The sequence below is a fragment of the Aureobasidium pullulans genome (assembly GCF_000721785.1).
Source record: "Aureobasidium pullulans EXF-150 unplaced genomic scaffold scaffold_1, whole genome shotgun sequence".
Taxonomy (NCBI): Eukaryota; Fungi; Ascomycota; class Dothideomycetes; order Dothideales; family Saccotheciaceae; genus Aureobasidium; species Aureobasidium pullulans.
In genome coordinates this window covers 2,175,422-2,200,655 of record NW_021941021.1, presented here as the reverse complement: position 1 = coordinate 2,200,655, position 25,234 = coordinate 2,175,422, and the positions used below count along the sequence as shown (strand labels likewise).

General features: G+C 51.8%; 10 protein-coding genes across 10 annotated transcripts; 5 read left to right on the top strand and 5 right to left on the bottom strand.

Moving 5' to 3' along the window:
• Positions 1-14: 14 nt before the first annotated feature.
• Positions 15-1,016, bottom strand: M438DRAFT_330905 (NAD(P)-binding protein; the record flags this gene model as incomplete). Its single annotated transcript, XM_029903360.1, has 1 exon — positions 15-1,016. One exon carries the CDS (start codon positions 1,014-1,016, stop codon positions 15-17), a length of 1,002 nt encoding a protein of 333 aa, XP_029766129.1.
• A 434-nt stretch (positions 1,017-1,450) lies between these two features.
• On the top strand, positions 1,451-3,764 carry M438DRAFT_341658 (uncharacterized protein). The gene is made up of 3 exons (XM_029904552.1): positions 1,451-1,708; positions 1,946-3,345; positions 3,397-3,764. The coding sequence occupies exons 1-3, from the start codon at positions 1,687-1,689 to the stop codon at positions 3,625-3,627; spliced, it is 1,653 nt and encodes a 550-aa protein (XP_029766128.1). The 5' UTR covers positions 1,451-1,686; the 3' UTR covers positions 3,628-3,764.
• A 770-nt stretch (positions 3,765-4,534) lies between these two features.
• M438DRAFT_263005 (TPR repeat protein-like protein) lies at positions 4,535-5,767 on the bottom strand (the record flags this gene model as incomplete). Its single annotated transcript, XM_029899854.1, has 1 exon — positions 4,535-5,767. One exon carries the CDS (start codon positions 5,765-5,767, stop codon positions 4,535-4,537), a length of 1,233 nt encoding a protein of 410 aa, XP_029766127.1.
• A 1,200-nt stretch (positions 5,768-6,967) lies between these two features.
• On the top strand, positions 6,968-11,178 carry M438DRAFT_309810 (uncharacterized protein). Its single transcript, XM_029902395.1, has 2 exons — positions 6,968-10,284; positions 10,338-11,178. The coding sequence occupies exons 1-2, from the start codon at positions 7,401-7,403 to the stop codon at positions 11,078-11,080; spliced, it is 3,627 nt and encodes a 1,208-aa protein (XP_029766126.1). The 5' UTR covers positions 6,968-7,400; the 3' UTR covers positions 11,081-11,178.
• Positions 11,179-13,381: 2,203 nt separating this feature from the next.
• On the top strand, positions 13,382-13,874 carry M438DRAFT_17167 (uncharacterized protein). The gene has a single exon (XM_029899129.1). It carries the CDS (start codon positions 13,481-13,483, stop codon positions 13,778-13,780), a length of 300 nt encoding a protein of 99 aa, XP_029766125.1. The 5' UTR covers positions 13,382-13,480; the 3' UTR covers positions 13,781-13,874.
• M438DRAFT_17166 (uncharacterized protein) lies at positions 13,875-14,573 on the bottom strand. The gene has a single exon (XM_029899128.1). The coding sequence runs from the start codon at positions 14,446-14,448 to the stop codon at positions 13,969-13,971; it is 480 nt and encodes a 159-aa protein (XP_029766124.1). The 5' UTR covers positions 14,449-14,573; the 3' UTR covers positions 13,875-13,968.
• Positions 14,574-15,398: 825 nt separating this feature from the next.
• M438DRAFT_351283 (pre-mRNA branch site protein p14) lies at positions 15,399-15,860 on the bottom strand (the record flags this gene model as incomplete). Its single annotated transcript, XM_029906702.1, has 3 exons — positions 15,399-15,627; positions 15,685-15,765; positions 15,823-15,860. 3 exons carry the CDS (start codon positions 15,858-15,860, stop codon positions 15,399-15,401), a joined length of 348 nt encoding a protein of 115 aa, XP_029766123.1.
• Positions 15,861-16,100: 240 nt separating this feature from the next.
• On the top strand, positions 16,101-21,310 carry M438DRAFT_341650 (uncharacterized protein). Its single transcript, XM_029904551.1, has 3 exons — positions 16,101-20,202; positions 20,251-21,139; positions 21,196-21,310. Exons 1-3 carry the CDS (start codon positions 16,420-16,422, stop codon positions 21,222-21,224), a joined length of 4,701 nt encoding a protein of 1,566 aa, XP_029766122.1. The 5' UTR covers positions 16,101-16,419; the 3' UTR covers positions 21,225-21,310.
• A 478-nt stretch (positions 21,311-21,788) lies between these two features.
• Positions 21,789-22,864, top strand: M438DRAFT_17109 (uncharacterized protein). Its single transcript, XM_029899123.1, has one exon. It carries the CDS (start codon positions 22,045-22,047, stop codon positions 22,642-22,644), a length of 600 nt encoding a protein of 199 aa, XP_029766121.1. The 5' UTR covers positions 21,789-22,044; the 3' UTR covers positions 22,645-22,864.
• Positions 22,864-25,110, bottom strand: M438DRAFT_17160 (uncharacterized protein). The gene is made up of 3 exons (XM_029899127.1): positions 25,077-25,110; positions 24,750-25,017; positions 22,864-24,700 (listed from the first exon to the last, which is right to left on the bottom strand). The coding sequence occupies exons 2-3, from the start codon at positions 24,846-24,848 to the stop codon at positions 23,084-23,086; spliced, it is 1,716 nt and encodes a 571-aa protein (XP_029766120.1). The 5' UTR covers positions 24,849-25,017; positions 25,077-25,110; the 3' UTR covers positions 22,864-23,083.
• Positions 25,111-25,234: the final 124 nt, after the last annotated feature.

Here is a 25,234-nt window from a genome sequence, read left to right as displayed (position 1 = left end):
GATCGTGATCATGTCTATGCCTTGTCGGCGGGGTACAAGATACCGTTTTGTCTTCTCAGATCAGAGGTGACGGAAACAATGTCGTAGCTCAATTGCTCGAGCTTAGCAGCGGCATCTGTGTCCTTGTTGTTGATGATACGAGCGAACTCTGTTGCCTCTTCTTGCAAGTTGAGGTCCATCTTCTTTTCTGCCAGTTCTTCAGTCTGCTTAGTCTTGCGATCCCAAAGCTTGACGCTGGCGATGTCGGTGACGGAGTTCAAGCTAATGGTGCCGTTCTCACCGTAAATCTCAGTAGGAGCGAACGAGGTAAAGCACTTGCTCTGTTGGATCTGGACACCAAACTTCTCGTACTGTAGGATAATGAAGCCACCGGCGTCGGCACCAGTGTGGCAGATGACGGGAGCGTATGTTTGCGACTTGGGCTTGCCGAATAGAGCGATAGCGAACATGACGGGGTAAACACCCATGTCAACAAGAGAGCCACCTGACATTTCAAGGCTGAAAATGTTGGGAGTCTCGCCAGCGAGAACATTGTTGTAACGGGAACTGTACATGGAGAAGTTGAGACTGGCACCAAAGATGGTTCCCAGCTTCTTCTCGTCGAACAGAACACGGCGGAGGAGCTTGTAGTTGACTTCTTGAATGTGGCGGTAGGCTTCAATCAAGAAGACGTTGTTCTCTTTGGCGATCTTGAAGAGATCCTCGAGTTCGGCGTGGGTCGAGGTGGCGGGCTTCTCGAGGATGACATGCTTCTTTGCCTGGAGGATTGTCTTTGCTTGCGAGTAGTGGAGGGAGTTGGGCGAGGCGACGTAGACGGCGTCGAGGTTTGAGTCTTGGACAAGCGACTCGATGGATGTGTAGACGGTCTTGACGGAGAACTTGTTGGCAAAGGTGCGAGCACTTTCCTCACTGCGAGAGTAGACTGCTGCCAGCTTCCATTGTTCAGATGCCTGGGCGCATTGAATGAAGGACTCGGTGATCCAGTTGGTGCCGATGATGCCAAAGTTGAGAACCATTTTGACTGATTTGGTATAATGTGTTGGAACAGAAAGGTTGAGTTTTGCACAGATTCAAGATGTGGAATTGATTATGATGGAGAAGATATCGCGGATGCCCCTCACGGTCGTTGATGACCCGCGTGGCTCCAAGGCTGTACCTTCCTCCAGCGGAGCTCCAAGCAACATGGTGGGGTTGTTGCTCTCACTCACGACTCACGAGCCGGCGCTGGTAAAGAGACCCACAGCGATTCGTCACCTACAGCCCATGGGGTGCTTGATACCGAGCGACACCGGGCGGAAACAAGCCTCGACCATTCGGGCCGTGACAACGAGTCGTTCTTTCCCGAACGCCGCGCCGTCATGAGAAGTCATGGGAGAAGGCAGGGACCATGGTGAGGAGGGGTCCCGAACGGCGAAGACGAGAGAGCGACCAGGAAATTTAGACGCCCGCAAAGAAGTGCACCACAAATCTTGTCAATTCCTTCGACTTCCTTTTTCTTCACCTTCATCTAATGACTCGACCTTTCACCATGTTGCCGCCCATTAGTGCTTGATCTACGTGCGCTTTTCTTTTGCATGTTTCCTCGCCTCTCGTTCATATCACCACTCTCGCTTTCCCCTCCCTGCCACTCCAAGTCCAAGTAATACACCAAGACTGTCTAGACACAGACTGAACTAATCGCCCATCATGTTTGGTGGTTTCGGCGCTGGTATGTTTGTTGTCTCGCAAATCATCATATCCCTTGAGGCATCCTGGCAACCTTAGGTAGGCGACCTTGCAGCTCGCATAGCCAAGTCGACCAAGACATTTGCACCTGGCACTCCCTGTCAACTTATGCAGTCGCGTGCTTAGAGTTCTGAATGCCAACTGCCTATCTGCACCTCTCAAACCTTTGCCTTACCCGAACCTGTGCCAATCTCTCACCGTCTGACTGTATGCGACACAGCGAGTAATTACGCCAGCTATATCGATCCTTTCAAAGAACGACCGCAACCCGATCCCCCAACCCATGTCGGTCTGCCCAATTACGCCAGACAAGAAGCCTTGAGAATCAGAGATTGGCATGATGAGTCGGACCGTCCTGACTTGCGCCGCGACTTTGTGCAATCGCGCAGGGTCTCGGACATCACTGCAAAGTTCTACACCGACCTGAACGTTCGTTTCGCAACACCATGCCCTGTCGACCACTTAGTCCCGACCGACAGTGAGGGTCGCCCGTTCATGCCGTCCGACGATGAAGATTTGAATCCCGCAATGGCCGAGAACACCATGCAGAACCAGGGCAACTTCGTAACAAGATTGGTCGAGTTGAAGACTGAGAACGACATCGCATACCGTACCGTCACTCGCACAAACCTGCCCCAAGGCTTGAACAAGATCCGTCTCAGCGACTTCCGCACTTTCTTCACTGCCCTGCACAGTATGAGTGAGCACTGGGAGACGGATCTTGACGACTACTTTTTCTTGGACGATGATGGAAAGAGCGTACGCGACGAAGACCATCCCGAATTTGCCGACCAAGATATGATGCTCGACGTGCAAAACATGGAAGAGGACTCCGTGGACCTCCCTCCCTCAGCGCCGCTAACATACAGCGAACTCATTGCAAGAGACCAAGAATCTCCTCCTCTCTCAAAGATCCTTTCTCATGGCTCCGATGCGTCCTCCGACGACTTCCTACGAGAATTGTACCGCGGCAGACGTACTTCGACTGGCAGCAAGATGCCCTGGGTCTATCGCATGGACGTGATCAAAGGCTTCATGGAGGCCGCCGCATTTCCCTTCCGCTGCAAGATCGGTTCGCCGCGCGTACATCCCACTTTGCTGTTGAGTGGTGTGCGATTGCCCGTCAACTACCAGTCATTCTTGATTCACCGCGTACCGAAAGAGAAGGAAAAGAGACACATGATCCAGGGACCGCTCATGGCCGCTTACGTCCGCAAAGAGTTGGAAGACTTCGATTCAGGGTCTGATGATGAGATAAGGGACAAGCTACGACTGGACCAGCTGAAGGAGATTGGCAGTCTTTTACACCTTGCGCAAGAAAGACGGCGACAAGGACGCGAGGAAAAGGTATGGATCAAGCCAACACCCAAAAGTGGAAAGCACTGGTTCAGCGAGATGGCTTCGGACGCAGCGGAGCCAGAGACACCGGATATGGACGACGCGAACGACCTCATTGCAGCAGCATTAGGCAAGGAGGCTGCTGTTCATTTTGCGAACGGAAAGAAAAAGAAGAGAACGCAATACGAGACATGGAAGGCGATGGAGCCAATGCGATCTCATTGGGATCCCAACTGCGACTATCAAGCTATAGGCAAAGACGAGGGTAGCGAGTGGGATACGGTAAGCATTAACTAGCAGAGGTGTGCTGGAACTATTGCTAATCACACACAGGTCTACGTGCTTTCTAGCATGTACTACCATGTCTCGATCCTCAAGCTTCGAGTCCACGGCGCCTATCTCGACTTTGTCGCTACTGGCAAATTCCCCGAAACCATACCCACGGATAAGGACTGGTGCCACCCGGTATTGCAGCGCTCCAAGTGGTTCGATTTGTTCAACGTCAAGGACAGGATAGAGGCTTTCCGCTGCCTCTGGGGTATCATGTGTTATCTGACCAGATGAAATTTTTACAAAGCATGGTAGACGATTATGACCGAAAAAAGATTCGAGTTTCATCACAATATTAGACAGGGTAAAGGAAAGGGTGCATATACGGCATAGCTATAAAAATGGAGTTCATCATTTTATCATTCACTAAACCAAACATCTCACACACAAGGTGCGATGAACTAAACGCAGAAGCCACGAACAGGTAGGCGGACGACAAATCGGAACATTTACATACAGTACAGCCTCAGTAAAGATCACATCCACGACAACGATAAACCAATCACCACCTTGCGACCACCAAACCATCAATCCAACACCAACACCAACACCAACAACACACATCTCCAGACAAAAAAAGAACCAAAAATAATATAAGCACCATGGGCAGGAATCGAACCCGCGACCTCCTCGGATCTAGACTGACACGGCGTTGAGTAACAACGAATGACTGCGCACGTGTTAAGACCACGGGTGTGTTGAACCACTACACCACCACGGCTGGAATAATTAGTTAGAGCACTGAAATTTGATGAATATAAAGGTTAGGTCTGGTTGGTGGTAGGTGTATGACTGGATGGTAAGGACGGGGAGGGCAGGGGGTTTGAGGGAGTTTGCGGCTAGAGGCGGTGAGAATATGTTGTTAACTGAGGCGGAAAGGGGTTTTTGTCGACGGCTTCACGAGTTGAAAGGTATGATGGTGTAGCTCTCTCCACGCCTGACAATTTCTATAATTTGAGAGATATTGTGCACTTGGATGGATGGCAAGTTGTGGCTGTCGGATAGAAAAGGTGCAGTAGCAGCATGATATCTTGATAGGATTATCACGTTTCGGGATCCATAGGCCAATTATTTTTGGAGATGCTTGGGAAGCAATTTCGTCCCATCAATGAGTTTTCTCGATTCGCAAGGAGCGCTCTTTCTACTTGGCAGCAGCCTTGATCTTCTTGAAATTATCCACCCACTCTTGTGCCCTGGCGCTTGGTACGACGTTGATTCTGAGCAGAGAATCCACGATTTCTACCTTGCCGGTATTCAGGATTCTGAGCAAAGCCATCTTCTTGCCGGCCTTTACCAAGCCGCCGGTCTTGGTCTCGATGTAACATTCCACTTTCTCGGGCATGTATTGCTCATCTTCATCCCAAGGCAATGGGAATATGTATTCGAGGTGTTGGCCAACTGATTCGTCTTCGGCGAAAGATTTGATGAAGTCGGTCTGGTTGTGTAGAGGGTAGAGGAGAAGACAAGGGAAGCTGAGAGTTGAAGCTGCATCTGTGGGATCTTCGAGTTGGACGACGGCATCTTCGAGTTGAGGCGGTGCTGTTGTTGTCGACCTCGTGGCAATGTTACGGCCCTTCAAGGCTAGGGCCAAAGTCTGCTTTTCTCTGTGGGCCTTCTCTTCTCTCTCACGTTGTTCGCGTTCAGCCTTCTCGATCTGGTCTCTACGCTTTTGGATCTTTTCAGAAAGTAGCAGGAGAGACTTGTTTGTCGGATCAATCTTCAGGCCCAGATCGCAGGACCAACTTGCGGCGGGGAGTTTGTCGAGATGGAAGTTTGCCATGCCACTACGGTAGTATGCTTTCACGTTCAGGGGATTGATTTTCAAAGCAGCGGCACAGTCGCGATTGCAAGAACCGTGGTTCTTCAGCTCGAGGTTACAGAGTGCGCGGTTAACCAAGGAAGCCTCCTCATGTTCCTTCTCTTTGCGAGCTTCCTCTTCCTCGTCGAGTTCGACAAAGTCCTTTTCGGCCAAGTCGTGTTCCGGGTCTTCCTCGCGTTCTTTCGGGTCGGCAGTCTTTTGTGGCAGTTTCAGAGCACCCAGGGCGCGATCGTAGAATTCGCGAGCGTCCTTCCAGCGCTTGAGGCGCGCATTCTCGTTTCCTTGTTCGCGGAACGAGGCGGCGTTCTCAGCGCGCGTGCCTTCGTAGGCCAGAGCCTTGAGTGCTTCCAGTGCTACGTTCTCACCACCATCTTCGCCAGTCTCGTCAAGCTCAGTCATAAAGAGTGGAGATTTGTTGAGCATCTGCCACATCTCGTCTGCTGTGTATTGTCTTGCTGTTGCCATGCCGGGGGGCATCTCTGCACCTGGCTGGGATGAGTCACCTTCAGGTACTGCATCTTTCTTTGCCGGGAAATGTTTGGCAGCGGCTTGCATCATCATGTCGAACGAGAGACCGCCTTCACCGCCAGCCTCGGGCGCTGGTGCAGGTCCGTTGACCTCCGGAGGTGCCTTGTTCAGGTCGATCTTGTCGTCGAAATCATCGGGTAGTTCTTGGACACGCGATGCCATTTTGGAGTGTTTGTGTGGTTGTTTCAAGCCTTTCCAGCTCTTTCTGCCTTCAACTGGGGGATAAGATGGGATGGTACCGTCCTTTGATCGTAGTACGCCTTGCTGGAGGGCTTATCCGTCGGTGTGTTTTTTCGAGATTTCGACTTCGATTAAGGCTCGCCGATTGAGATAGGGTTGTGAGATCGGAAATGTCAAGGCAGTGTCAAAACTCCAAAACTTGTCGGCCTGACGTTTCTCAAACTCGAAAAATTCGAGCGTTTCGACGCGGGGTTCGGGAGAGGTCAGCCCGAAGCAGGGTTACCCGGCTTGCAACAAATGGTGACCACAACATGCCCATTCTCGAGTCAATTTCTGAGTGGTTTTGTTTTCTATTGATACTCGATATGCGTACTGGTCGTCAATATCACCCATGCTGGTCATAAGGTCCCAGCAATCTGGAATGGGTGCATTGGGGGTCTCTGTGACTTTTTGATAACACCGTCGTCTTCCGTCCCGAGAGGCGCTACCAAGTAATGTCCGGCCCGGTGTGGCTTTTCTTCAAGACCTATGAGAGCTCATGGATAAGTTGAAGAATCCAGAGATGATCCTGCGACTGGGAAGCGACATGTCGAGAGGCACAGCAACAACGATTGGGCCGTGTAGGACGAGCAATAAAGACGACGATTGGCTAATGAGCATCAAAGTGATCAGCACGAGCACAAGCCCGGTCACACACTGTCACGAACGCTCGAGCGCTTGCCAAGGGCAGATTTCAGAAGAATCAATCTGTCTTGCTTCGGGCAGCTCATTTTAAAAAGCCCCTTGGCAGTGTCGTGTCAAGCAGCAAGTCAGATTTCAGAAGCAGACGTTGAAGATTCTGGCGTGGTGAAACAGAAGCTCGTTCGGGCATGGCAAAACGGTGCAGTTACAGGGTCGATCTCGTCAGTCCCTTGCATGGAGAAGCGGGCGCTTGCATCTCAACTCGATCCGTGCAGCCATTCGGCACTTTCTTCAGTCGCGCTTTCCACAGCTCCGGGTTCGCTGCTGCAACGCCCTCTATCCCATCATTGACTCTCCAGGGCCGTCCAATCCGCGGCCCAAGGGCGACAAATGGGCTGTCAGGACTGCACATATCAGAGCGGGGAAAGCGTGGTTGCTCAGCTCCGCTATAGATTGAAATGCAATAAACAGGTTGGTCTGTTCGTTCCTTCCTAGCATCACCATCAGCCTTCTTCTGCTCCTGATCGGCGTATCCGGCCAATCTCTATTCACGTCCACTCTCTTTTGATTGACACTTCCGCTTCGCGATTGACAGCGTCATTACCACTGTCTCTCCCCGTCGCCTTTGCTTTCTCATTTGATTCCTCGTCCTCTCGAGGCATCAGTCTCTCCGTCTCGTGCGGATCAGCTTCATACCGTGCAGTCACGAGCAAAGTCATGACTTGGTGATCGCTTTGAAAGGTAGATCTGCCGGAAAGAGCGAGCCTCTACTTACTGCAAATCCCGTCGTATCGGTACCATGTCGACCGACTACTTCCAATACGGAGCTTTGGCTTCACCAGCAAGGACTCCGGAACACACTCCACCGGAACTGTCGCTATCGAAGCCTGCCTCACGAGGTCGCAAACATCGTGATTTCTCCACCAAATCTGCTCCCCTACCGTCGTTTGACACTTCCGAAACCCACGATGCCAACGCTCATGCATTCGACGCGAACCGTTTCACCCCCACTTTGCACGCCTCTCTTGTCTCTGAGATTCTATCATTGCGACGAGAACTAGACTCTAAGCATCAATTCATCGACAACCTAGAAGAGAGTCTCAAGACTGCCCATACCGAGAACGAGAACCTGTCCGGCCAAGTTCGCGAAAGCACAAAGAAGACTAGACAGCTGGAACAAAAGTTCAAACTCCTCGAGAATGGCACATTCGACGCTGTCGAGGGTCTGCTTGGCGAGAGAGACAACGTCAAGGTTGCCAACCAAGAGCTACGGAACAAGTTAGAGACTGCCGGCAAAAGAGCAAAGAGCTTGGAAGAGGAGAACACCAAAACCAGAGATGCGTGGGAGAAGGAAAGGAATTCGTGGAAGAATGAAAAACGACAACTCGAGCAAAGGGTCCATATTTCCGAGACACGTTTGCGGTCAGTGGTTGAAGAGGTGCGAACACAGCATCTCGCGTCGCAGGTTCAGCAAAAATCAGAGGACACGTCAGGCGACAGTGATGTTGCCAGCATTCGCTCATACCGACGCTCAAGGCACGCCAGAAATCAGAGCAGCATGAGCACGAGGAGTCTAGCACCATCAGTTGCCAGTGGCCGAAGGCCAGGCATGACTTCCTTGGCTAATGAGCTCAACTCGGACGACGAGGACTATGATACTGAGGATCTTGAGGGCGATGATGAAGATCTACCTTTGTTCGCCGAGAACCGCTCAAGCATTAATTCCAGAGCTTCGGCTATCTCAGACCGTAAGGCCAAGAAGATTTTGGGCCTGACCATTAACAACAGTTCCGACCCCTCGACAGAAGCCGATGGCTCACGAGCACCTTCAACTGAGTCGTTGAGAACGCCTTCGTTTGCAGAGCGTTTCGGTTTACAGATGGCCAAGATGAACTTCAGGTCTTCTGATGCAAGTCGAGCGTCTTCGCGTTCGACCAGTCCGGCAAGACAGAAAGATGAATTTGCCAGTGAATCATCAAAGATTTCGACAGGCGATCAGAACACAGAAGCCGAAGCTGCTGCGGTACCCACTCAGCTGAAACCGGTAGCACAAGGCCTCCAGTCAAAATTGCCAAATTTGTTGACATCAGATCGTTTGGCCGAGGCTCCCATAAGTCCTCCAGACACACCACAATATGTGGTACATGAAGATGCCAGAAACGAACCCTCCAAAAAGCCAGTATACCAATCGGCGTCGACACAAACCGATCTTGCTGTCGCTGGCGACCTGGCATCTAGACGAAGTACGATTATGGCACCAATCGAAGTTCTTCCTATCCCGGCCATCACAATCCAGCCTCCCATGTCGCCTAGAGCTGGCGAGGGTGTTCTCCCTCCTGGTATGCGTAGCAGTGCTGTTCAGACGGAAGCTGCTGTCACCACACCTATGTTGGATGCTGGAGTACAGACGGAAGAAATCAGGATTGATCGAAGACCAATCAAACTACCACCTCATCTACTACCAAGCGCTTTGGAGAATGGCAATGACAGGAAAAGCGAATCTGTCGCTGGTCAGGAAGTTCAGCCGGCTTCGAAGCACAGGTTGATAATGCATCGGAGCACTTTTAGCAAAGATGGCAACCGATTGCCTCTGAAGCCTATCGATCTTCCACCGCCCAGACTCCGCTCCGTGTCGATAGAGAACCATCAACAGTCAGAAGCCGACTCGCTGCAAGAGACCCCTCCACAATGGTATGCAGACACAGACATGAATGACCGACTTGCAGAATCAAGCGATGATATGAAGGCGATCTTTGGTAACATGCCTGGTATCGTTAGGCCGAGTGTACGCTCTCTGTTCAATGGTCCTCCCAAGACAGTACCAGAGAACCGAGCAATATCACCAGCTAATTTTGTCTTGAGCTCAGAGAGACAATCTGCGTTCGCACATGGCAAAAGGATGGGATCTGACGATAGCTCCACCCAAAGTCGTCCATCGAGCTCGAGAGGTACAGCTCACGCTGGAAGAGCTGGGCCTTTCTTCAATTCCTATGACCGCACATCAAGCCGACCAAATTCAGCCAGCAGTCATGGTGTCCAGGCTCCGCCACCGCCGTTCCCGATACCTGGTCGTATGAGCTCACGGCCTCCTAGTAATGATGGACCTCGGAGCCCGACCGGTCGTGATGCCTATTCTATGCGATCGCGTCGGTCAAGCAAGGACTCTCGAATTGCGCCAGATGGTGGCCTTAGAAAGGTTCAGTCTTCTGGTACCATGAGGTCGAATGCTCGCATGTCCCCAAGACGGAGAAGAAGAGCTCCACATCTCGAACCTATCCAATCCATGGCGTTTGAAACACCACCAAAGGACAACCTGCTTCTTCCCGGCATAGTGACGCCGACTCGTGAAGACTTTGGCGTGCCAAATGAAGCTCAATACGTTTTGGACTCTCCAGACTTCGACCAAGATAGTGCAGTGGAAGAAGAGGAAGAGAAGAGCCAGGACAATGTCATTGTCGACGCGATAGCTGCCACCATGGTAGGCGAGTGGATGTGGAAGTACGTCCGCCGACGCAGATCCTTTGGTTTGGGCGAATCCCGTGCAGACCAAACTGATGAAGGAGCGACGAGTGGTGTGAGACACAAGCGATGGGTATGGCTCTCGCCATACGAACACACAGTGATGTGGAGTTCGAAACAGCCAAATTCAGGTCCGGCCTTACTCGGCAAAGCCGGCCGCAAACGTGAGTGCTATCTTGTCAACCTCACACCTAGTCTTCTTGCTAACATCCACCAGTGGTAATCAAATCAGTCCTCGATGTCAAGGACACGACGCCGCTCCACAAGAGCGCGTCGCACGAGCCTATATTCGACAGGTCCATATTGATCATAACACCAGAGCGAGCGCTCAAGCTCACTGCTTCCAACCGTGAAAGACATTACCTATGGCTCACGGCGTTGTCGTTCCTTGCGCAGAGCGGCCGTGGTCCCCCACAAGTGCCGCGTATATCGCCAGCACCCGAGCCTGCTCAAGGGCATGATCAGAAACGACGATCCTCATTAATGCCAGGGTACGTTCCGCCAGCAAAGCCAGCATTTGGACCAGCGCCGCCATCCGTTCGAGTTGAAGCACATCAGCGAATGGGCACTGCGGATTCCACTGCTCCACCGAATATCTCGAGATTCGCAGGTGGTCGCCATCAGCGCAAGCGAAGCAGTACGAACCCTCAATTTTCCGCCGCCAATTCTTCCAATGAAGGCTCCATGACCGCCTCCTCGGCGTTTGCACGTAGAGCATCAAACACAGCGACCTTACAACCTACTGTGAATGCTCCAGCACGCCCAAGCCTCAGATCCAGCGACCGTAAGAGTTCGATCGGCACAGTGCGCATGGATGCCTTTATCGGCCATCAGGGATACAGCGTAGATCAAACGTCTCAAGCCAGACGCAGGGGCGATGGCAGCACACAGGACATGATGGCAGGAAAGGGGTACATGTTTGGCGAAAACCTGGAGGTCGACCCATTCGAGGAATTCTAGAGGAGTCCCAACGCACGATGGTCGTGGTGTTAGTTTTCAGTAGTATACAAAAAAAGCTTAATGTGTATAATTATATGTCTATTGATCAGTTTTCCAGCAAGAACGAGGCGAAATCGATAAAATTCGTCCAGGTGATGGTGTCCTTGGAGGATGTTCAACATTGTAGACGATAATTGGAAGAAGTGACTTTCGTAAATGGTGAGTCGGAAACGTGTGCGTGATATAGGCGAGAAAAGCTAAAGAGACTTTTGTACTCCGTACATGTTATCAAAGTATCAAGACACGCACATTAAGCCCTGCATGGTCCCCAGCCATCAAACAGGGTATTCCTTAACGAAAAAGTATGCTCCGACTTTTTGCGAAAACAAGTGCCGAATTATTGAACAGAAAGTATGAATCACTCGGCAGCAGTGCATCTTTCGATAGATCGTATGCATGTGGTCAGCAATTGACGGGATGGAGTCAGCATCTTATCGTGGAAATTCCAATTTGGCAGCAGTCAAGCAATTGCGAGAATATATTCTTATCTGAGCGAGTCGCGATAGGCATATTCGTGACTGCCGGATACTGACTCAGTGGCACTGGGGAGATGCAATGAGTCGATAGTTTAGCTGTCAGCATGGAAGGAAGGCATGGCTGTCGATTGAGATCATGTTAAATGGAAATGAGTTCTTATCTGATTGCTGACATGTCAGCGTTCGAGAAGTGGTTGACAGAGAATTCTGTCCTGGAAAGACTGGTTGAGCTTCTGGAGGCTGTTTGTCAAGCGCAGAAAGGTACAGAGAGATACATTTCCGACTACCATTTTCTGCTGTCCATGGAGAGACGATTACAGACAAGATTACTGACAAGCTGCATTCTGTCCAATCATCGCCACACTGGCGAGACAGAAACAATACCGAGCGGTAGAGAGTCTGGGTCCTTGGTATTCCGAGGGCAAGGGTATTGGAGACCCGGAAGCCAAGTCTCCGAAATCGATTGATGGCCTACTAGCGATGATGGTGTGCAATTCAATCGCTATGATGCGCTTTTCGACCTGAATGAGCTGTGTACTCAGGGCCGCGGGAAGTACATCTCAATGTCAATACGATCCAAATGTGTATGCATTGGTGCAGTCATGCAGAATGCAGGCACGTTTGAGGCCTCGGCAGCCAGCCGTAGCTTCCTCGCCGAACTTCGAGATCCGATGAGGAGTGCGTTGTTTGCCTAACGACTTCCTCGGTCATGGTTGGTCGATCCTTGGGTATAGATGTCCTTCGCGTGCGAGACTTGAGACTTGACGAAAAGAATTCTTTTCTGTAGTATACGGCGGACGAGAAAGGGCGAGAATGAGATATATGAAAAGTTGCGACAGTGGAGAGATGTAGAAAAACGAAAATTAATCCGAGTTGCGCTTACCATGTGAATATCCATTTCCTTCTCACAGCTGTTTCGAATGCCGAGGGGGTACATTCTCGATGTACTATGGTCCGGAAGCGACAAGACGCAGCCAGAGTCCTAAACACGCTGAAAATACACAAGGTTCTGTTCGCTGCTTCGCGAGTTGAAAGATGGTCGTCAGGGATGGCTAAATCCTTTTTCCTGTCTCTGATAAGATGATTTAGATCTTATTATTAGGGTTGCGCTCGGCAAGAAAGATGCGAAGGTGAGGCTTTTGTGACAAACGTTCAGCATGCATGTTTGATCTTCCAACCCGTCTTCCCGCCGTCCACACAGGGCTTTGGTGGCTTGCGCATTGGTTCATGTTGAGAGGCTGTTTGAAACTGCCAGAGCCGCCTGTCAAGGGTTGACAAGTGGATGTCTTTTGTTCCTGGGAAGCAGATGACGTTTCACCAGATGTGGGTAGGCGATGGCGGGTGCAGAGATGGCTGTGGAGAACACTGCCTCCAGCATTCACAATCGATGGCTATGCCGTGCTGGATTCGAGCGCAATGATGATGCGATATCAGATGGGTTGCACAGAAGAGCAAACAAGGTTGTGGAAAGCATGGCTGGCCGGAGTGGCTGAAGGGAAGAGACCCACCCGGGCGATCCCCACAGCAGACAGATCCCCAGGGGCAAGTTCAACGCAAACAAGCACGACAAGCCATCTTCCTGTCACGGACAACACCGAGGCCGTAGCGACGACGTCAAAGAAGGCCGGGACAGAGATTTCTTACCGCATACCTGGCAACCGCTCTGTCTCACAGCTCGCTGTCTTTGACCGCTTGACAGGATCAGCAATCAATCGCTGGCTGGTGAACGCGTAACACAAACAAATTCGGAGCATGGGGCCGCAGATAAACCCCTGCGTATCTTGCCTTCTTCTTTGCTGGCGAACAAAATAATGGCCAACGGTGGTGACACGCATGACGGCAGACCTTCGGACATTCCGTACAATAGTGAGTGACTGGGACTTGCATGGTTGAGTTGAGCGGCCATCGGGTCCCGACCTGGTCTCTGCTTATGGTACTCTATCTGCGCCGAGTTCGCGCAGCTTCTCACACACACCCCTGTTCGGGAAGAGGCTGGAGGGGTCTCTGGATCAAAATGCAGGCAGGCGATCCACGGACATCGTGGAGACAGGGCAATGCATGTGTGGTCGTTGGCTGTGTTTCGGAGCCCAGTGTGGCTTACTGGGTGAGAAGATCCCTGTACTCGTGCTGTCAGAGGTTGAAAGTCTTTTTTTCCCTTCCCTCACCATGGAATGCCATGCGATAAGGGTTATAAAGAGGTTGTATGCTGTGTCCCTGTAGGTTCTTTCTTCTGCATCTCTCATCTCTTCTGTCGCTCTCTACATCCCCTTGAAGCACAAACAACACTCGCTGAGCAATATACCACTTTCTACTGTCGATTCAACCAACAATCCCACCAAAATCACACATACACAAGCAAACATGTTCGCAAGACTATCTCTCATCGTCTCGGCTCTTGCCCTCTTCCTCAACCTCGCCGCCGCTCTTCCTCACTTCGGCTGGCACCCTCGTCCCACAGGAGGCTTCCCTCACCCTACTGGCGGCTTCCCCTTCCCTACCGGTTTTCCTACACCCACTGGCGGATTCGCCTTCCCTACCGGCTTCCCTACAGGTTGGATCCCTGGCGATGCTCCTGCTCCCACCGGCTACGCTGCCAAGCCCGTTGAGAAGAGATTCGAGGGTGCTCGTCAAGGCAGCGAGCCCGGTTTCTGGTGGGGCAGCTGGGGTAGCAACTGGGGCGGCAACTGGGGCCCTCGTCCTACTGCCTCTGCTGTCTTCCCTGTCCCTACTGGCAACGCTGCTTTCCCTACTGGCGCATGGGGTCCCACTGGTACCGGCGCTTGGGGTTACCCCACTGGCACTGCTCCCGCCGTGCCTGCTCCTACTGGCTACTAAGCGCTGTTCAGCCGCCATGGCCAATGATCAGAAGTAGAGGGTAGAAGGGTGGTGCTGGACATTCACTTCTTTGTACTCTTTCCTCCCTTTTTTCTTTTTTTTCTTTTTCTGGGGGCTTGTTCGTCGGTCGGCATACACATCAGACAGAGATATATCAGATGGTTATATGATTAGATTGATAAAATGGGACATGAAGTGTTTACTTCACGATAGATGGATATTCACAACAAAAGCCAAAGACACATTCGAACCTTCCATCTTACAAGTCTTATCCTGCACAGTGCTGCCCGTTTCGTGATGTTTTGTCCGCTTTGGCGGCTTCTTGTCGATTGGTGTTCGCTGTGTTTGACTCTGATAGGTTGCTTCGTCTGAGATAAGGATCAACCTTGATATCATGTGACGCCGCGTACGCTCTTTGCAGCATGGCTGCCTGACCAGAATTGCGTGACAGCTCGAGCTGTTTTGGCTGGGGTTGACTGATTGTCAGTAGCACATCCTCAGACGAACGTTTCCAATGGCATCTGATCAATATGAGGGTAAACATATTTGATGAAATCTCAATTGAATGGGAATTTGATATGGCCGAGTTGGGTATGCTCAGGCCTTGGTTAAAAGTAGAGAGTAACAGAAAAGAAAAACCCGCGGAGGGCACAGTCAAGTGCACTCTACGCAGAGAAGCAGAAACGCCCAGTTCCCGAATGAAAATAAAAAGAGTCGCCTTAGTCAAAAAGCTAGCCGCGTATACGCCATGTTCCCTTAATCCTTCCTAAAAAGCTCATGTTGATTCGTGGTGAAGAAAAGGTGTGGTTGCCTAGATTATGGCAAGTCGAGCGCACGCCGCGCTTGGGAGCCACAACCGGCGACTCATTGGGACCTTGGGGCCGCTTGGATGAAACAAGGGTGGTTGTAGTCGAAAGGGCCGGGTCAGAGATGTCGCCTTTGTGGACGGCTGGGACTCCCGCGTAATGCTAATCGATACCGTGCTGGCGTTTGAGCTTTTCTAAGTCGTCCTGGCGCTGCTGGAGATCTTGTGCTTGACGAGCCATCTTCTCTGGCTGATGATAGAGGACGACGAGGTAGCGGTTCTGGAAATTGTAGCCGTTGAGCTTGTCGCAAGCCTGTTTTGCGTCTACGACATCTTCGTAAACGACGAATGCGGTGCCCTTTGTGTTGTTGGCGATGCCCTGGCGGATTTGACTGATAACTCATTAGCAGGATGTCGCGGAGCGATCAGAAAAAGCGATTGATGCTCACCGGACAGGGCCGAATTTGCCAAAGAGCTCAAAGAGGTCGTCGGGGCTGACGTTGTAGTTGAGGTTCTTGACGAAAAGCGCGCTGAGGCATTGTTAGCTGGCTGGACTTCGCGGCGGCGACAGATTGGGGTTTACTCACCGGTTCACTTCAGGAGCAAGTTTACCGCCTCGACTCATAGCTTGGATACAGAGTTGTTGGTATACGTGACGGAGGGGTCAGTAGAGGTGATAAGGACAAGGCGACCAAGCAGTTGGCTTGCCTGCCTCGAGTTGCCGGCAACCGGAGATGTGCCAAGACGTCCGTGCACCCCGGCGAGTGAGCGAGGACAAGGACGAATGCTGTATGGAATGAAAGAGCGACCGACCAAGTAACGTCTTCTTTGTGCTTGGTGACTGCCGTCTCCGACCGAATTGATAGCTCGGAATAAAGCAGCCCGTCCAATCTACGCAGGGAAAGGTTGCGCAGGACCCCGAGTTCGATCGCGGGCCAACCAAGAACCCCGCGTCTACCGTCAAACCACCGCCGTCTTCAGCACCGCGACAGACCATCAGTCATCGCACGAACCGAGTCGCATAGCTCGACTGCGAACCATCTCGAACAATTGTGCTCTATCCAAATGAAATCAATAACAGCCGCGCTCTAGTGCACCCCACTGTATCAGCTGCGGCGTCAGTCGCGTCAATACCATAACTCGACTACCAAGACTCGACCCATCTCGTCTGTCGCAACGACAACATGGCCTCCTTCAAGAGCGCCTTTAAGCGCTCCCCGCTCTCTATCGACCCAAATGCGCGTCCTGCTTCTCCCGAATCACCGCAATGGGAGCCGCTCTCTCCTCCGCGACCCATCGAGCCCACCTTGAACTATCCCGCCTCAGTTCAATCTAGCCTTTGGGCCCCGAAGCCTCCGCCGACCGCGTCGCAACAACCAGAGAAGTCTCGCGGACATCAGCGCTCGCCTTCAACCATCGAGGTTCTTGCTGATGCTGCCCTCTCAACAAGTCCCCAACTCCCTCCGGCCCAACCGCTTGTACAACACGCTCCCGACAACTTTGTTACCCCCGAGCCTGTTCGCGGTACCAAGCGCGCTCGCTCAGATGCTGGTCCTGGCCCACAAGCCTACGCTTTCTCAGCTCGACCCTCGTCCAGCCATCACTTCTCTCGGCCTAGGGTGAATCCTTTGGCCCCCAATACCGACCGCCAACGTCGTCAATCCACAAACACGGCCATAGTCACCTCACTCGAGGATGCCGAGCTGCTCTTGAACTTTGCTGGCCGAGTCACTTCTCAACCCCCATTACCGGAGCCGCCTATTCGCCATGTCCCTCTGGGCACTTCAGCACACCCCACCACCACCAATTTCTACACCGCCCCTCAGGCGCCTCCACCTCAAGCATATCCTTTCACACCAGTGACGCCATATGTTGCTCCCGTCTTCGTCCCCGATCCCATACCTGCCCCGTCCGTGGCCTCCGAAAATGCCTCAGCATCCTTGCCATCACCTCAAGGCACAAATGAAGACGAAAAGAGCATGGACACAGACAAGGAGGTCAGCCAAAGCACAGAGAATGCCTCAGCGACTGTAGCGGTGGTTTCCGAGTCGCCGAGGGAACGCGCGCCCCAGCAAACACACACCCCGCCGGAGGAGGAGCGCAGTCAACTCGAGCAGAGCACTGCAGTGATTGCACCAACTACATCTTCAACACAAGCCGCCGTTGAGCCACTTACTGCTTCGGTAGAGCTGCAACAGCCTTCGGATGCGCCAGCCGTGAGACCGCGTCGGGGATGGCCCAAGGGTAAACCTCGTGGCCCGCGGAACAAGAACTCTACAACCACCAAGCCACGCTCATCAGCACGTCGATCGCGTGCTTCGACCGCGAAATCGGTCGCCGATAGCAGTGATTCGAGTGCTGAGGAAAAGAGGGCTAGGCGCAAATCTGATTCGGACCTGTCGCACTTATTCTCGGAGCAACTCCAATCTCGTTCCGAAGACTCGCGAGCTGCGACAGTTCCCCCAAACTTGCGCTTCGAAATCTTACAGCCCAACCTAAAACCAGCACCGTCGACACGCAAGCCATCAAAAGATGTTCAAGAGACTGTATGCGCTAGCTGTGCTCAGACTCGGGAATCCAACCATGGTGAGCTAGACCAGTGGATTAGCTGCAACGGCTGCCAATTGTGGTTCCACTTCGATTGTGCTGGCTTCAAGAACGAACGCGATGTCAGGGATGTCAGTAAGTTCTTCTGCAAAGCCTGCGAGCCCAAACACGGAGCAACCACATTTGTACGCAAGTCGAGTCGTGCCCACGCAGCCGTTGATTATGCTGGTTTGAACCAAGGCATCCTCAAAACTTCTGATGACAACCCAGAACATCACTACATTCAACCGATCAAAGATGGCTCTTTCACATTTGACCAGGAAATGTTTCCTCGAATGCGTCCTGAGCTTGTCACTCGCGAGTTCTTCGAGACATGCTCTTCTTTCTCTGAGCCTGTTGTCATCCCAGCCGAGTTCAACCCCAAGCTTCCTCGCCAGCGTACGGCCCCATCCCACGACGCTGATGACACAACGGCATTCGCTTTCGGCAACGCAGAGGAAGAGGAGGTTCTACTCCAAGACTTTGAGTACGAGACTGTACGCGATGACGGCCAAGACCGTCTGGATATGGTTGTGCCTCGGGATTTGACTGTCAGGCATGTTGCTGAGCTTGTTGGCCCACACGAGCCTCTAGAGGTAATTGATGTCAAGACCCAGGGAACGGAAGGCAAATGGAATCTGTCAAAATGGGCGGATTACTATGAGGCAGATGGAGAAAAGGCTGTTCGCAACGTCATCAGTCTCGAGGTGTCTGAAACCAAGCTTGGAAGACTGCTAAGGAGACCGAAAGTGGTGAGAGACATTGACCTCCAGGACTCGGTCTGGCCCGATGAAGAAACATTCAAAGGCAACTATCCAAAGGTACAATTCTACTGCTTGATGTCTGTTGCCGACAGCTTTACCGATTTCCACATCGATTTTGGCGGTTCGTCGGTCTACTATCACATCTTGCGCGGCAAGAAGACTTTCTTCTTCATTCCGCCAAAGCCAAGCCACCTCAAGAAATACGAGGACTGGAACAACTCACATGAGCAAAACTTCACTTGGCTTCCGGAAGCGACAAAGGAGTGTTACAGAGTCGACTTGTCCGCGGGAGATACTATGTTGATTCCTTCCGGCTGGATCCACGCTGTCTGGACGCCGGAAAACAGCTTAGTGATTGGAGGCAATTTCTTGACTCGCATGCACTACTCGACTCAGTTCCGCATTGTCGATATCGAGAAGGCGATCAAGACACCACAAAAGTTCAGATATCCACACTTCCAAAAGGTTATGTGGTACACAGTTATCAAATACCTCGAGACCGATCCTTTGCCTGCCGACGTGGCCCAGATCTTCTACAATGGCGCAAGATTTGTGCGTGAGCGACCCGTCTGGGAAGAGTTCGGCCAGCACGGGAAAGGCTCGAGTGTTGCTCCAGGCAGTGCTTACTACAACTGCCGCTACTACTCCCAGGCCGAGCTCGACGGATTACCCGACTTGATCAACTTCATCTTCCGTACTGTGATGATTTCACTAGGCCGGATTGAAGGCGTGACAGAGGATACAAGAAAAAAGGTCATGAGATCCATACCTAAATCTCGCGGCGAACCTCTTGAGTTGGCCAGGACTTTTGCTCTTTGGGTAGCATGGAAACGTGGCAACGAAGACCCACCAGCCTGGGCACATCCTGATGCCGACCTCCCCGACAAGGAGAGTGCTGCTCCGAAGAAGCTCAGTGCTCGAGCATTGAAGGCTATGCAAAGACAAGAGGCATTCGAGGCCTTCAAAGCTGCTCCTGAGAGGCAGATGACTCGACGACATGCTTCCAGAGACGTTGATTCTGCGACTGCTACATCTCCCAGACCGTCTATGCCTCCTATGTCGGCTTCCCAGACTCAGACCACCCCTGGCCCTGGCGGTCAACACACAAGCACGCCGAAAACGTCAGTACTTGGCCCTAAGAGGGTCGCCTGCGACGCATGCAGGAAGCGTCGTATCAAGTGCAAGCACAAGGATGTTGTCACCACAAGCACATCTTTTGGTCAACCCGTCATGATGTTCCAGTCGACACCGTCTCTCGATGGAACCGCGGATGCTATGCCCTACGATCTGCAGAGAAGAGACTCTCGTGATTTCTTTGCCGCTAATACCGTGAGCCCTGTCAAGCTGCCTGAACAAACCATACAGACCACAGCCTTTGGACAGTCAGTTCAGGCCATCGACCAGAACTTGCAAAGTATGCAAAGTATGCAAGGTATGCAAGGTATGCAGAGCATGCAGAACGGACAGGCCAACCACATAGCTGGTATTGCTCCCATGGCGCAGATGACATCGACAGATGGAAATGGTCCTGCTGTGATTCCTGGAAACGCATTGCTCGCGGACCCAAACAGCAAGCGCGGAAGAAGCAAGGCGTGTCTTGATTGTCGCAAAAGCAAGGTTTGTAACTTCTTTTTGTTCTTAAACGAGTCACTAACATGTATACAGCGCCGATGCATTCACGATGAAAATGGCAAAATTGATCCCATCAAGGCTGAACAAACACCGGTTCCTCGTGGTTCAGTCGTCTCGAAAAAGAGAAGGACGAGCGGAGACATGGAAAGCCCCATCAAGAAATCGAAGCAAGCCAAAACTTCGCAAGCTGCTCCTGTGATGCCATTCTCAATGGAACCCAGCTACCAACAAAACATGGTGTCACCTCAACAGTACAAACAATACCCTTATGCTCCGGAAGCCAACATTCCCCACTGGCAACATGCTTCGTACATGTATCCCGATCCGACCTCGAACGGTGGCAATGTAGTTCTTCACGGCGGCCCATACCATCAACAATCGGACCTGAACGGATCTTACAATGCACAGTCATTGGAGCAACTGGCAAACGAGGTCCTTGACTCTAGATATGTCAACGACGGAGATTATACCGTGCCCCAATCGAATGGGGATAGTGCGCTCCACCCCGCACTGCAACAACAGAACTCAGCGTCGAGTCAAAGCATTGGAAATCGAGAAGAGACATCGCCCTTGTTGGCTAAAGCTCGCCCAAGCTTCCACAATGGCATTGGTCTCGATCTTGCTAATCAGCCTGCCGAGATCAGCCACGACCACCGACCGATATCCTCTGGCGGCCCCGTGCAGCCTTACAGCGCTAACTTACTAGGATCGCACTCACAAAACGTTGCCGGAGCAATGTCAGAAGCGCTGAAGCTGGAGCCGGAGTTCGCTGCAGGTCAAGTCAACGCCACAAGCCAGGATGTTTCTGTTCAACACCTCCCAGAGGCTACTGCCCTAAATGGTGCCTCTATGGCCCATGTGGAAGAGGCAGTTTCTTCGCCAGAAAAGACAGCACCTTCATTTTCCGTAGCCCCCATCACAGGTCTGGCCAGCATACCACTCTACCAACCACCGGCACCACCATTGACGAAATCCCAGACACCTCGAATCCCGCGTCACTCGTTTAGTGGCAGCACAGAAAAGCCAATGATCCGCATGCAAAGGTCTCTTAGCAAGACACCCGTACCGACGCAAATCACCGAAACTACGGAGCTCAAAACTCCTGGAAGCAAGAAACATCAGCGAGATAGTCTCTCAGCAACACCGGCTACAGCAAAATCCAAGAAATCCGAGCCCGTCATCAGAGAGAAGAGTATAGTTGAGGAAGAAGAGGAGCAGAGTGTTAAGCTTGCACGGGAACTACAGGATCAGGATTGGGGATTGCGTAGGCGAAGCAGGTGTTGAGTAAAGGGCTCGGAGAAGCTCATGCCATTCCTTTCATCCTTTTCTTTGCGTAATTTCATATATCGGTATTTTGGGAAGGCTGGGGATTGGCGTTATGCATGCATGGAGGAAGGCGAATTGGTCAACAATGATGGGATGAATCGGTGTGGTATAAGGGGGGTCTTCTCACACACAACAAAGGCAGGTAGGTAGCCTGAGGCGCTTTTCTGGAGGTTAGCCGGCTTAAACTATGCTGAGCAATGCACTTCTTCTATATTATCTTACAACTTTCCACGTGTACGCAGAGTAAATGCTGATCACTCCATCATTGTAGACAATGTCATTCAAGGCTCCCTCGGCAGAACATCAAGGTGGAAAACCAGAGTCAAGTGAGGCTCGGCAGCCAAGCGACAGGGTCGCGTCGGTGTTTCAAAAATCCATCGACGTCACAACCCTCGGCTTTCTTCCTTCCTCCATCAACACTTCAACATCACAACTCAACCACCGCAGGCTCTTGCGCAAATCCATCTCAGCCTCTCTCTCACCACAACGCAAACACCCACAATGTCAGAAAACATACCCGAATCCATCCCCACGCACCGCGACCCCCGCAGCGGCCAAGCAACAAAAAAACGCGCCCTCTCACCCCGAAGCAAACAATCCGCACACCTCGAACACCTCTTCGCCTTTCCCGAAAAAGCCATAACCTCCAGCACTTCCTCAAAAACCTCTTCTTCCTCATTACCACCAGAGATAGTCGCCAATGTGCAAGGCTCCAGCGCTGGAGCAGGTAGTGGAGAATTTCACGTGTACAAAGCGAGTAGGAGGAGAGAATATGAAAGATTGAGAGCCATGGATGAGGAAAAGGAAAAGGAGGAGAGGGATGGGGAGTTTGAGATGAGGAAGAAAGAGCAAGAGGAAAGGGATAGGGAAAAGACGGAGAAGAATAGGGTTAAGAGGGAGAAAGCTAGGTTGAGGAAGGAGAAGGGGAAGGCTGGGAAGAACAAGGAGGAGGGGGGAGAGGGTGAGAGCAAGGGAGATGTGGTGCAGAAGAAGGAGAAATTTAAGCCTAATGTGGCTGTTCAGAGAAACGGGCTGAATGGAGAGGCTGAGGTTGGTCCTGCGGTGGAGGAGCAGGGGATTGTGTTTTTGGATGAGGATTGAGAGGAATCACGACGCAAACCAGTTGGTGACTGGAACTGCGCGATAATTGAGAGTCGACCGAGGCCTGTGAATGTGGCACGCCTATCGCACGTCGGAAGTCGTTAAGAGGACGTGGTTTTCAACGTCGCAACTGCATCATTCGACACTATCAGCATTCGCTGCTTGATCAACACAGCAACATATTTATCACTATCCTTTGAAAGCCTTGGTCCGGCGAGAACACAATGGAAAGGGCGATGCCGCCATACTAGTTGAACGCTCTGTTCCGAATCACCTCTGGGCAGAAAGCCCAGCTTCATATGAACAACGAGCTGCACAGCACAATCCCATCACTCAGATACTGGTTCCTTTGCTGATAATCACCGAGCCAGCCGGTATCAACAGTACATACGTCTCTGCTCACAGAGCAACAAATAAACACTATAGCTCATCGCAACCCTCAAGTCCCAGGATACACATGAACCTCCCAATTAGGCGTCTGTTCCCTTTGTCCCCTCTGCATTATCACTCTATCTGCCCCGTCTCTTGGTAGTACCACCCTCTCTGCTCCATTCCTCTGCAAAATCACTCTTTCCCCTTCTCTTCCAACATCCCCATCAACCACACTAGCACTAGCCAAATCAAACGGCCCACTTCTCACACTGACACTGGAAACCTCGCTCCTCGTAGCTGAAGACAGACTTTCGAATCTAGTACTGCAATCACTGTTGCTTCTCGTAAGTGGGCTTACCGCACCATGTTGTGTTGGTGTATAAGGCACTGGCACTCTTGTGCGTAAAGGTGGAGGTGCCAGAAAATCGCGACGAGCTACCCCATTGTTGTGACCTGCTTGCAAGCACCCCGGTAGTGGCGAGACAATGTCAGGAGAACTGACAAAAGGATCGTCTGGAGCGTGATGCCGAATGATCGTGTTATTACTCATAGCCGATTGCGAAGACATCGGTCTCGACTCTGTAGCAGAAGCACCGGCAAGGATGACTTCAGATGGCATGGTGAGTTTATTGCTTTTATCTTGGATATGTAGGGGTGATGGGTGAGCTGATGGATGTGCAGAGGTATGCGTATGTGATTCTTCGCTCGCGTGTCTGGGCACAACATCTTGACTTGAGAAGGAGCGTTTTACGGAGAGTAATGCTGCTGCTAGTGCTGAGCGTTGGCGTTGGAGGAATCTGTGGGGGTTGTTTTCTGGCGAGACGGAAGAGGATGCGGTGAGGATGATTGGGGGAGTTGGCGTGGGATCTGGGTTCATGAGGCGAAGGGGTGAGCTATCATCGCGTGGGTGAGGGTCTTCGTGGGCGAATGGGCGGTCCCAGTGATTGAGATCCATGTGGATGAGGTTATGGTCGATGATAGGTGGGCGTCCGGATGGAGATCGTTGAGGCACGATGCTTCTATCGGAATGTCGAGGTGCTCCTGCTGCTGCAATGGCGGATGGCAAAGCTTGGGATGATGAGGACATCCTAGGCTCGGCAGCGGCTTCATGCTTTTCGTTGTACGGCGGTCGTCGCTTCCTTCTTCGGAATAGGAACAAGAAAAGGAGGCCTATCAATGCCATGCCTGCGAGGCTACCAGTCATACCTCCTGCTATCGCTGCTGAATGCTTTGAACTCCCTTTTGGGCTCACTAGGAGGGAGCCATGTCCTCCACCGCCAGCGACAGCTCCAATAGAAGAAGTCGCTGCAGATGAATGAGTCTTCGATGTCGTCGATGTTATGTCTTGTTTAGTACTCGTGGATACTGGAGAGTCTACGTCTGCTGGAACAGTACGTGTGCTTGTCACGTATACGATCGTCTTGACAGTTGTAGTCGAGTGTGTTGTTACCCTGGCTGTGGTCGTGGTAGAGAAGGTTGTGGGTTGATACGTAAATGCCGATGACCAAGAAGATGTTGATGTGGCACGCGAAAAGCTTCTGCTCGAAGAGGAGCTCGATATGGCTGATTTGGAGGATTGGCTCGAATGCGAATTTGAGTACACGAAGGTGGTGTATTGCGTTCGAGTAAGGTAGATGGTCGTATATCGCTGTCCAGTGCCACTGCTATCAGAAGCCACGAGGTTCTATTCAGGTCAGCAGGGAATTATTGGCATAAGATATCAAGAAGCATACCGCTGTTGGCCCCGAATTGGCCGCTCGCTGTGCATCAGACGAGTTCTGATACCACGGTTGATCCGAAGACGAAGAATATAGAGCACGCCGTCTTCTCATAGCTGTATAATCCTATTATTCAACCAACACAAGCATACTCTTTTCACCTGGGCAACGACAAAATGAACTCAAGAATAGAAGAAAGCGATACGGGCGCTGAGTGGATGTAAATGCATTTTGGTCTGACGCGCCTTGCCGGCGGCTACTCGATCATTGTTGAGCGGAACACCTGCATGGTAACATTGGACTTTGAAACGTTCAAGCGGGTCCATAAGAGAGAGTACATACTTAGAGAATAAGGGCTTGCCTTGAACGTTATTTCATGTCGGTTTGCATGATGTGGCAGGCCGCGCGAAGCGCCCAGGTCGAGATGGCAGGCGCCGAGGTGGCTGCGACGATGGACAGGGCATCAAGATGCAGGAGCAACCATGACAGCTCAACGCCAG